Source organism: Crocodylus porosus, unplaced genomic scaffold, assembly GCF_001723895.1.
Source record: "Crocodylus porosus isolate Cpor-Errol unplaced genomic scaffold, CroPor_comp1, whole genome shotgun sequence".
Classification (NCBI taxonomy): Eukaryota; Metazoa; Chordata; order Crocodylia; family Crocodylidae; genus Crocodylus; species Crocodylus porosus.
Genome location: NW_017728947.1, coordinates 97,426,962 through 97,439,525, shown reverse-complemented (window position 1 = coordinate 97,439,525; position 12,564 = coordinate 97,426,962). Strand labels below are relative to the sequence as shown.

General features: G+C 40.4%; 1 protein-coding gene across 1 annotated transcript; it reads right to left on the bottom strand.

The window, feature by feature from the left end:
* Positions 1 to 2,135: 2,135 nt before the first annotated feature.
* On the bottom strand, positions 2,136 to 12,559 carry DLK1 (delta like non-canonical Notch ligand 1; the record flags this gene model as incomplete). Its single annotated transcript, XM_019551152.1, has 4 exons — positions 2,136 to 3,064; positions 6,497 to 6,638; positions 11,938 to 12,068; positions 12,486 to 12,559. Coding segments are annotated over 4 exons (1,092 nt in total), but the record flags the coding sequence as incomplete, so codon positions are not given.
* Positions 12,560 to 12,564: the final 5 nt, after the last annotated feature.

Below are 12,564 nucleotides of genomic sequence, written 5' to 3'. Positions count from 1 at the left end.
GCACGGCGGGCTTTCACGCGTGCATCTCTTGCCACTCCAGAGCCTAACTGGAGCTTTTTTTGCTGTGTTCATAGACTGGTGTCTGTGAGGGAGCTCGTTCGAAGCTGCCTTCATTCTGAATAAAGCTGTTGCGAGCAATGTGTGCTGGTGTTTGCTCCCTGCCTGCTCTGGCTAATGTGTAATAGGACCCATGAACAATTGGACTGTTGTCTCCCTAGTTGCTGGGCACTGCATGGAGTCTGGGTCTAACAACCACCACAGCATGAACCCTTCTCTGTGCTGCTGTCTCCCTTCCACTGTGCTGTCCTGCCTCAGGCACTCCAGCCACCGCAGCAGAAAGAGCAATGAGGAGTGGTAGCTGGGTAGGAGCCCCTGAGCTGCACATGAACCCCTCATGGGCTAGGTGCAGTCCATGGACCAGCAGTTGGACAGCCTTGCACTAACAAATCGAACCTTTTATTTATTGGAGTACTAAAAGAAAAAAAAAAATCATATGGTAATGACCTAAATGCATTTTTGTAAAATACTTGACTATGGACCTGTTCTTCATTACAGACATTCTGAGTAACTGCCAGTAAGTTTATGTGAAGAGCTATTATTAAGCAGTTGAAAGAAGCTAAAAAATGAATCTGGGGGGAGAGAAGGAAGTAAAGTATTAGTTCTTAAGATATCCTTAGGAATGTTAGTTTAGAAAAAAGCTCATGTAACCTCACAACCCTTTGCTCACATATCCTGTTGCTTTCAATTCTTGAATATCTGGTCTTTTTACTGGATATTTTGTTTTTACTAAAACAAAAGGAGAAACAAAACTTGTCTTCAAGGAATGAAGCAGCAAAAAAAAGCTTGATACAGAGCAGCTGTATTCCAGGTCAAGCAAGGTCTTTTCAGTCTATGTACTTGACTGAGCTGCAGATTGCAAGCACTATTTGAATGTAAATTAAGTGCCAAGGCTTCATTCAGGGAGTCGATGGAATTTTTAAAGAAAAGTCGGAAATATACCTGCTTACTTGTGGATGGCATCACTAGAAAAAGGGTTGATAATGGTTCCGAGCAAGTTCTCAACATTATTATTGATGAAGACCAAAAGGCAATTTTACTGGTTTTATTTATGTAGACAGCATCCATTTCATTGTACAGGAACATCCTGTATCCCTAAGGCAAGAGAAATAACAGTAGACACTTGGCTAGAGCAATGGTTCTCAATCTTTTGGGACTCAAGGGACCCCTTGATAGACTTCAGGCAGCCCTTGGAAAGCACCAGCTATTTGTTTGAACTTATTTTTGGACTATGAAAAATAAAACAATTCTGTTGCAAAGACCTCCGAAAGACCACAGAAGGTCAGAATGTTTTCAACACTATGGATTCCCATTTGAAACCTTAGGGTTTATTTTGTAAATCATGTGCAGGTGTATGGAGCATCACCCCATGATACCCCTAAAAGGATGTCATGGTACTCAGGGTGCTGCAGAACCCTAGCTGAAACTCATTGTGCTAAAGAGATCCTTAACCTGAAACAGACTCAGCTGGGTATCAGCAGACAAGAGTATTTTCGATTTTTTCTTTGCCTCCAGACAGTTCTAGGGTTACAACAGGTGAAGTGGTTTATTGTTAACATTTACGGGGCCAGTCAAAGTTAGTTCCTGTAATATGGGGTATAATGGTCAAAGGCAATTTTAAGGTAACCCATGAAAAGACAAACACGTGCCTTAAAAATGAAAAGGGAATTCTTGTCTTCACACAACTGAATTTTGTTCTCTCCCCAACTATTTCTACATAATAGCAACACTGTATTATTCTGTAGGAAAGCAGACTTCAAAACAATGAGTCAGATTAAAATTGATTGCAAAGACTTTATCCCAATGAAAAGACGCACTGGGTATAAGTGTCTGTGACAAGTTTCCTCCAGCATAATAAATTTGCAATACTATTACACATAGCCATTAATTAGTGTTTATTTTAAAAATAGGGATTTTTAGATTTATAAGTAATTTACAAGTACTGTATTTCCCAAACAAGTTGTATATAATACAAAAAAGCTGAAAACAGCTCTTGTGGCAAGATATTATTTTACAAAAAAAAGATGCCTTAAAAAAATTAGATTAACATCCCTTGCTTTGTAACCTTATTCTTTTAAAACTTTTATTTTCGGAAATGAAAAATTCATTTGACAGTACAGATACAGTATATTTCTTTACCACTCAGCACAAACTACAACAAATGTAACTACAAACATGGATGGCCACCACAGGTAACAAGTTCAGTATATTTTACATATTGCTACTAAATCTTGCAAGTTGCTGCTAGGCTTTCAAGTATGCCTAGATTGCTGTATAGTTCTTGGTGTAATTAGTCAGTTTGATCTTCTCTGGGAAAATAATGTTAACTGAGAGGTTCTCCCCATTGTTAGATTTCAAAAAAAAATTCTTTTTCTTGCGGAGAAGATGGCTGTATTTGGCATTTGCAAGCCACATTTCACATTTTGAGAAAAATACAATCCCAGTAGTACCCAAAACAACAAGACAAGTAAGTAAGCCTAGTACAATGAAACATATCACCTGGCTTTTATTGAGCAAAGGGTCTGCATTTTGGATTGTTTCTTTCATTGTTATCTTCAAGACTTCATGTTCTTGATGATGAACTGATTGTTGATGAGCATTTGGCGGTAAATTATAACTCTCTGTGTGTTTATTCTCTATATTGATGCCATCAAGACTTGTATTTCTTTTGGGATGTTTGCAGGTTCCACCAACAAATTCTGGCTTACATAGGCATTCAAATCCTCTTTCAGGATGTTCCTTACATGTTCCTCCATTTTCACATGGGTGGCTAGCACAGAATATAATGTGGCTGCTGCAGGATTTTCCTGTATAACCATGGGGGCAATGACAGCTGTAGCCTGCACCAATATCTGTGCATGTTCCTCTGTTTTTGCAAGGGTTGGATTCGCAGTCATCTATATCTATTTCACAAAAGTTGCCAGCAAAACCAGGAAGGCACAGACAGGAGGCATGGGGTGCAAACCCATTATCATCAACACATGTTCCTCCATTCTGACAGGGAGAGCTACAACAAAAGATAACAAAAATCATACACAGGAGTTTAAGTAAAATTCAAATGGAATAAGTCACAGTGAAACTTTCATATAACTGGACAGGCTAATTTGCGTTATAAAATAATGATCCATATTGATTCCTAATGGAAATCCACTGAGGTCAAAAGAGTTGACTCGAGAATGAACTTCAACATCTTTGTCAATACATGCTATATTCTAATGTTCCGCTATATATTACAGTCTCTTCTGCATGTATTTTGGCCAGGATGCTCATACGAGTATGCAAATCGTATCTCAAGAGATGTGAAAAGATTCAAAACTGTTTTTGAAATCAAAGTTGCCCACTTTGTTTGCCCAGTTAGAACTTGTTATCTAAGACTGCTTGCTGCCTAACTGAATAAAGACACATGGCCAGTTTGGCTTTTTATTTCTCCCTTTGCTAACTATTAATAGCACAATCTAGGTATGAAATGGTCCATGTAAAAAGTATATAAGCATAGCAACCAGATGTGGGGGGGTTGTTTTTATTGTATGTCTATAGCTTTATGTCACACTGTACATTGGAAAATCAGGAAAAATTTCTGGCACTGTAAAACAATACAGCTTCTAAAACAATAAAAATGTTTGACAAATCATTTGGATATACATTAACAGAGAAAGGTAAGGTCAAAAGAGAAAATGCATACAATAAAATCTGTATTTCAAAGGAATTAGGTAGGAAGGTGGGCATGTCACACATTTACTACAAAGTAAATTGACTTTACTCCATTGTAGATGTGTGGTGGACATACAATAAACAGTCTAACTCTACTTTGAGTTTACTCTCAGAAAGTGAAGAGTAACTCTGCATCAGGGTAAGTCACACCAATGAATCATGTGCCTACTTCCTTGGTCAACTTTACTCTATGATAGCCATTTGTTCAATACAAACTGGCTTTTCTGCCACCTAATGGACAGGCCCTGTAATACTGGATGTAGCTACCTTGGGGAGCTGATCATGTAGGTCCTACTTAGTGAGCATGTCTACACATGCATTTACTCCAGCCTAGATTTACTATGGTGTAGGCTAACCAGGAGTAAAGGTTTTCAGGCAGGCATCCACACATGCGGGGATTAGGGAGAAGATTTTCACTCAGTTCCCTGCAGCCCTGCAATGGGTCCCTGCTGCTCCAGGAACCCCCTGGGTTCTAGGTAGCAAAATTACACAAGATTAGGGAGGTATACTGAGACATAAGTACATGCACATGCTTACTTCGCAGCAAAATATGTTAATGCAAAATTAAGCAGCTTGGAGGGAGCTCAGAAGATGCATAACAAGGATAAAAAACCTTTCACTGCTAGGTCCCAAATTTGAATCAGACCACATCAGCAGCATCCAAAAGTTGTTAACATTTCGTGGCTGTTTTCTAGCCTGTGTACATTGAGTGAACTATCTCATTCCAATTCATATTTCATAGATATCAACACAATAAAAACTAGGACAATTACCCCCCTTATTTTAGTCTCCACAGAAAAGTCAAGCACTAAATGGTCATGGACAATGAACTATCCCCTCAACATGGGTGGACCCAGGATTGCAGAAAGATGCATGTGGCTAAATCTCCTCTAGCTGTGTGATACATGTGCTGGCTTTATTGTGCATGTGCAGTGAGCTCTCTGAGCTTCCTGGCATCATAGCACAGCTCCTGCCAAAGCCCCACACTTGCCAGGAGCCTTGAGCTCACTAGCCGATCAGCACGGGCCTCTGGTTGGAGCCCCTGCTTTTCCACAGCTCCAGAGCCCAGGGTGTGAACTCCACTGCTAGTCATCCCTTCTTTTTCCTTGCTGCAAAATTCAGTGGAGAGGGTGGGGAGGAAGGGAAGATGAACAGTGGCAGCATGCATCCCCCGGCTCTGGAGCCCGAGAAAGCAGGGGCTCTGGCTACAGCCTGCATTGATCAGCTGGAGAGCTCGGGGAGCTCAGAGCACATGCAGAGCTCTGTCAGAAGCTGGGCTGACATTCCAGGGAACTCAGGGAGCTTACCTGCATAAAGTGTCGCCAATATAATGTGCAGCCAACATAATATGTGGTCACAATGCAAGTCAAGTGCCTCTTTATTAAGGATGATTTCCTTTAAGGTTCATTTTGTACACAGTGAATTGAGTTCAGCCATGAATATAGCACTCCATTGGCAGTTATATTATCAGATTATGTTCTTTTGGATCCACATGATTGTTTCAGCCTTTTATCTGTCTGTATCTTTCATTACATGCCTAAGTGACTTTGTTTACTCATGCTGATTTTGTTCATTTTAGAAGATGTAGCTTATCCTTCAGACCTAAAAAATACTTCCTATCTTTCATGTAAACACATACCAGAATCATCTGCATGTCTCCTTCTTGTACCATATGGCTACTCATACATGTATCTAAGTAATACTTTTGGTATTGTGACCACACATGCAGCTTTGGCAATTGAGCAAACAAATGATTAACCAGATTTAAAACTGGCTGTGTCCCATACACTGTTGTGATTGGATGAGAAAAGCTGCCAAAGCCAGTTCAATAAGTTCCTACTAAGCAGAACAATTCAAAGTCTGGCTAAATCAGTGGGACTCAGGCTAGTGACTTCATTGGGCTTTGGATGTGGCCCAAAAAAACCCAGCAAGGCAGTTTTAGCAATATGACTACACAAATGGGCAGTTGGGCCCCAACCCCCTGAGATAAGCAGCAGTTCTGCATTCTCCAGGCTGGAAGCCCCTCCACCTCAGGCTTTAATCCCCTTCTGCTTCCCCAGACTAAATAGCCCATATTTGTTGACCTTTGAACACTGCTACAAAGCCCACCTGTTTAGATAATTTTGGGAGTCCTGAGTCTTGCTGAATTTAGAGAATCTGGGGCTCATGTAAGGACTATGTAATTTCCCTTTACTTGAAGAAAAAGGAATTTCCCTCACTCCTCCCTTGCCTGAGAAAACAGTGCACTTCCCATGGCCCTTCTTCTCTGCTCCTGTAAAGAGAAAAATCTTCCAACTTAAATCCCTGGCTTGGGCCTGGGTTATTTTGAGCAGGAAATGGTTGCTGTTTGGCCACTGCTCTGTTTGTCCTAAGGGAACGACATTTTTAATTATATCTCAGAAGGACTTTGAATACGGGAAACACATTCACAAGGTAACAGGAAAAAAAGGAAACACACATGTAAAATTATCACAACAACATGTGAAAATTTTCAACTTTGGTTTTCAAATTAAACACAAAAACTCCGGATAAAACTTTGACCCTATGTGTAAGAGGAATCAATTAGAATGAGCAGTATTGCTTAACAGACAAGAAGCAAAAGCATAAAAACCACATTGAAAACGCTTATGCTGCACCACTAACATTTTGTGATTTTTAAGAAAGAAACCTGGAGAAATAATAGTGAAATTAAGGATCATGAAGTTTTACATCAGAAATCAATATTTACCCATTAATAACACATGGCCCTTTCTTCAGATGGCAGTTTTTCCCTGTAAATCCCTGGGCACACAAACAAATATATCCTCCATCTCCAGTTTCTATGCAGGTTGAATTATTTGTGCAGGGTTTCAAAGAACAAGGATGAATATCTGTTATAAATGTAAATATAATTATATTAAAACTCAGTAATGTGTAATACTAAATAGTCAGTAGATGAAGAAAACTAATTACTCATGTAGGAAATAGCCATTAAAAAGTAACATCGAGATAGAATAAATGCACTTTTAAAGGTTCCTCATCCTGCGTTTGATATATTTCCTTTTTTTCCTTTGCTCTGTGTAAAGGAATGACAGATTTTTTCAGTTACTTCAATCACTGTCAAGTTGCTCCTCTCCTGCTGGCTCCCACTTTATGAAATAGGCTCTGATTGCTCCTGTCTATAAATAAGTAACATTATCAATATAATGTTAGTCTAGCAAAGAGCTTCTGATTACTATAAATATCATCTTACACTCCTGGATTCTCCAAGCCTGCAATTCAGATAAAGCAACTGCAATCTGAAAACAGTATATTAAGAAATTTTCACAAGTAGCCTGATGTTTGCTGTCCCGTCAGTAAGCTACAAAATGCCATTAAATCTCAACTTGTTTCTCACTCTATATTGTAGCCTTTGCTATATGGGATTTAACCCTTGCATGTATGGGATTTAGCTCTGGTATGTGTTTTGCATAGTAAGTCATACACATAATCTTTCACAATAACCCTCTTGATCTAAGACCTCTAAGAACAATTATTGAAACTTTTAAAACATTTTTTTAAATTTATGTTTGAACTAAGACAACATGGTAGCTTTTTGATGGTTCTTGCAAGCTCACATGCTCATTTCAGTTGACATCATGTACATACATATCTTCTAAAACAATAAATAAGCTTTTAAGGCATGTTAAATTCCACATCTAAATCCACAGCATAACTTGACCTAAGATAAGTATCATGAAGCAATAGAAAAGTTAACTATAGCTCTAAAATTTTTCCAGCTATCCCTCCTGAAAACTAATCTTTCTAGTAGGGAGTATAATACAATATTCTAGTATATCTGTGTTTCTGTATCTCTGGCTGTCTTGATTGCAACATTACTGCTTTATGTGCACTTTTACGTGTAAGCTCTAGTTTCCACAAGGACTAAAATAAGCTTGACTGCTTTTTGCAGCAATGTTGCCTGTCACCCATTTTGGCAAGCTTTAATGGTAGCTACCCAAACAGAAACTCTGATATGTGAACACAGAGACCCCATGAAATATATATACAGTGAGTAACATTAAAGAAACTAAGCACTTAAGAATGCATAACAAGTTCCCAGTTAGGAAATACTGCTTACAATCCTTGACAAATAAATATAATTTCTCTATTTTAAATAGGCCTCTTTCCTATAATTTTTCCACTCTTACCTTCTTGGGTAACTCGGACACTTTAAGACATCACTGAGTCCAAGAGCTTTAGAAGGTTCAAAACATTATTATATATTTACATGGGCAATAGTAATAGGCACCATTATGTTATATAGTAAAATAATATTTACAAGGAATATGCTTGACCTTATGCTTCAGAGCATAATGTAATCCCTGACTGTTGGTGCGAGAGCATTTTATTATATAGTTGTCTACTGTAGAATTTCTTGAACCTCTTCTTGAATAGCTGGTATTGGCCAGTATCAGAGAAGACAGGATGAGCCACTGATCTTATCTGCCAAGATGCAGCTTATAGTTCAAACAAACTGTCATTAAGATAACTGGTACATATTCTGAACTCCATAGTTAGAGCAAGGGAAGTTTGTGAGCCATAGTTTCTATGGAAATGGACTGCAGTGGCTTTCCTTCTGTTTTGTAAACCATGTGGTCTGGAACACCTGTCCCCTGTGACATATCCCAAGAGCATCTACAGAAGGAGAAACGCTGGCACATGAACTTGTGTTCTAAACATGCATATGGCCCCAGACCCCACAATGTACTATGCAAACTGGTCTCAAGCCAGCAAAGTGCTTAAACCGTACTTCGTTTCGAACATTTAAGTAATTATATAAAGGTTAAATGTACAACCTGAGCATTGGACTTAAAGGTTCAGTTCAACCCATTATAAAGAAGTTGGCCAGCAGTGGGTGAGTCAGGTATTGCTAGGAACGGTCCTAAGATTTATCTCTGAAGTGCTATGTCTTTCATGAAGGTGCACTTGTAGGAATAAATGACACCAAGTTACTGGCTTTTTTCTTTATAATGAGCCACTTCAAACCCCTAAACTGAATGCAGTAAAAACTTTGTTATCTGGCATCGCCTGGGAATGGGGGATGCCGGTTAATCAAATATTCCAGTTAATCAAATGTTCACCGTCTGGTGCGCTCCCTGGCGTCAGTGCGCCATGGGACAGGGAGGGGGGCCCTGTGCAGGCTGCTTTGCCCTGAGCGGTGGGCCGAAGAAGTGGCAAGAACTCTGCTCGCAGTGGCAGTGAAACCCGGAAGTGGGACTTCCAGTTTCACTTCTGCCGCATCTCTTAGATGCCGGTTAATAGTTTTCCGGCTAATAAAGTGCCAGTTAACACAGCTTTTGCTGTAATAATCTTAGACATTGGGAAATGTTTCAGCTGTGGACTAGGCCCACCTCTAGTAAAAATGACTATCAGATGACAGTAAAAATGACTATTAGATGACAATCAGGTGACTTAGTAAATCTACACATGTCCACATGCATTATCTAAAATACCCCAGCTGGGGATTTCCAAGAGGTACAATGAAAACCTGTAAAGGCTGTATTATGCTAATCCTCTTTGAAATTTGCACAAAATAGAATAATGCAATTCAAAGTCAACTCTCCCTTTTTCTTTGCCTAACTAGAAAATTAGCTGCTGAGAATATGTGCGTATTTTTTAAGTATTTAGGGTTTCGATTATATAGACCTCTTCAGCTTTTTCCACTCTCCGTTCTATAGACTTTATACACTCTCTTTCTGCAGTATTCACTGTCATTTGACAATGTCAAATCAGTCGCTGCTTACAGAAATACCCCTTGCAGAGCTAACTCCTTCAGCTCCAGAAAGTAACAACTTTGACGAAGTGCAAAAACATTCCTTCTCAGGGCTGCAGTGCTCACAAACCTTCTTGAATTTCTAGAGCAAAATTATAAACATAGATTTCCAGCGTACTGTGTCTTGATGTAAACTTACAGTTAAGACTGTACACAGTAGCTAAAGATACCAATTTATGAGCATTTTCATGTAAAAACAGAACAGTGGTTGCCTCCCCTTCTTGCAAAAATTAAGCATTAAGTGGGATTAGTTGTCTGTGTTAACAGGTGAATAATAGCAAACTATAGCAACTTTATACAGCAAAGAAAGGGAGAGAGGCCAAGGATGGTCCTAGCCAATGGTTAAACAGCTATACCATTTCAGATTACATTGCTTTATTGGGTCACTGCAATCATTTGTACCACCATTTGACTGCAGGGGAGATGCTTTTCTCTCCTGACTGCACATGAATGCAAAAACATTGTTATAATAGGTAAACCACTGAATGGCAGGACTTGAAACATATCTAAAATGTTCACACAGGTTATTGGCAATTATATCATGCTATATATGCCTTGTTTATCCATGACTGGCCCTTGGCTTTGTTTGGAAAAATGGTGTGCTGAGTGAAAACATGGGTTTTGGACTTCATTCTGTACAGAATGCTTGGGATTACGGAAATATGCTGAATCAATGCCTCTTTGAAAATACGCTTTCCAAGCTTTAAATAATAAATGTGAAGATAATGGCGAAAATTTTCAAAGGCACCTATAATGTTCTGGGGCTTAAGGGAATGACTCGTGGCACCTGCTGTAGCGCTGCAGCTACTGGATTCCAGTTCAGGAGGCAGCGCTCTTGGAACAACACAGCGTGTTTGTGGGCACAGTGGCTTAGCACACTGCGTTTGCAGTGTAGGCGCACCTAAGTCCCATTCTCAAAGTAACTAGGGCTATGTCTATTCATCTTCCATGCTAGGAAGTACCTTTGAATACACAACACTGCTCTGAGTAATTTGTCTTCTAGACCGGAAGCAGCATAACTGCATTCCCACAGTGTGTCAGGGAGGTGTCTCTGTAAGAGGGGAAGCCAGGCAGATCCCTCTGGGACTTATGGGGCCTGATCCTATGCAGGAATTCCTGGGGCACCGGGGGGGGGGGGCTGGACCCCTCAAGGCTGGGAGCGCCTGGCTGGGGTGGCTGAATAGTGCAGGGTAGCTCGGAGCTGCCTGTGCTCTCCTACCATAAAGCAAATAGATGTCTACCATGAAAAGGTGGCACATCTTATTAAAACCTTTTGTACAGCCACAAAAACATTTGGGACATGCAAGAGGGCATGGATATCTATTTGCTTTCACTTTGTGCCACCATAAAACATATTGTGATGGTACAAAGGCAATGTCTGTTTCCAGACGTCATCACTTTGGAAAAGCGGAGTTACGCTCTTAGGTCACTGAAGTGGTTTTGAAATATTTACCTAATGTGGACTGACTAAGAAATAATGATTTTTTGAACATCAAGCCACATAACACGGCAACACGCTATAAATTTTGGTAAACCGGAAAAATAGCAAAACCTAGAAGATGGGGGAAGGAAAATGGACTGTTTTCTCATAAAGAGTTATCTGGTTTAATAGCAATGTAACTGAATCGCACCACTGGAATTATTTTTTTATCTGCAGTTGCTTAAGTAAGGGAAGAATCAGGCATGATAATTTCCAGTTCTGTTCTGTTCGTATCTCTTTGTATTTGAAGACAATTGGTTGAGGACCAAGTTCACGTCTTTCATTTTTATACACTATTTATTTATTGGATAATGATTTTTTTAAAGTAATTTGATGTACAAAAGGAGACTTTTACCTTACTGGTACCAGCTGAGAAATTATTATAATTTGCATACAATACTCAGAGTTAAAAAATGGAACTGGAATTTTATGCCTTGTCATAGCAAAACCCATGACTAGATTATTGCAAAAATACTATGCTTTTCCTTATACTATGATTTTTTAGGGTTTTCTCCCACTCCAGCAAAAAAAAAAATCTTTCATATAATAATAATCAGAAGGGACTTCAAGGGTGCATCTAATTGAGTGCATCTACACATGCGCCTTAATGCACTTTAGCCTATTTTAATGTGCGTTAAAGCATCACTGAAAAAGTGCTATTTATTTAATGTGCATGAAGACAAGCTAATGCATGTTTTTTCAGTACCTCACATTGGAGGTACTAGATTTAATGCACATTAACTCAGGTGTGTTAATGCACAAGTAGAGGCACTCATTAGGTTTTGGGCAAAGTATTCATTTCAGGAAGCAGTTATCTAAGGAAGCTTTTGCATGCTTCCAGCACCAGAGGGAGCCTTTTGATCGCTGTTACTTTATCAATAAAGTATGTGCAAACCTATATCACAGAGGCTGCCAACCCATCCTTCTTCGCAGATGCATTGCCATGGCTTGGCACAGCTGCCGTGCAAGCAACCAGGAAAAGGAACGCACTGATTACAGAGAGGTCCTTGCCAGCCGGGTTGACACCTGAAACGAGACACAAGAAAAGATGTAGACCCGGTGTACAGTTAATAATGACTGGGATAGTCACCTGCTCAACCCACAACTTCTAAAGATCACGCTGCTCTCTCTCTCTCCCCAGCTACAAAAAGATCACTCCGGTCCTTGTAAAATACTGCAAACAAAGGATTTTGTAAAGAAAAACGATTCCAGGGGAAAGCAAGCAAGAAGAGCAGCGGGAGGTTGGCCCAGGGCCCCGGTTCCGGGTGCTCCAGGCCACCCTCTCATTCGCCGGGATGTCCGCGATCTCCAGCGGCGGCTGGTTCCCGGGAGCCGGGTCCCTCCAGCCTCCCCCTGCCCGCGGGAAACGCCTCCCCTCCGGCCTCTCCCTGCTTTTCCCTTCACGAGAGCAGCAGCCCCTGCCCGCGCCGGGGAGCCCGTTACCTGCACTCGTGCGGGAGGTGGCAGAAGCCGTTGTCCGGGTGGCAGCCCGCCTTGCACTCGGCGCCTGGAAGGAGAGGAG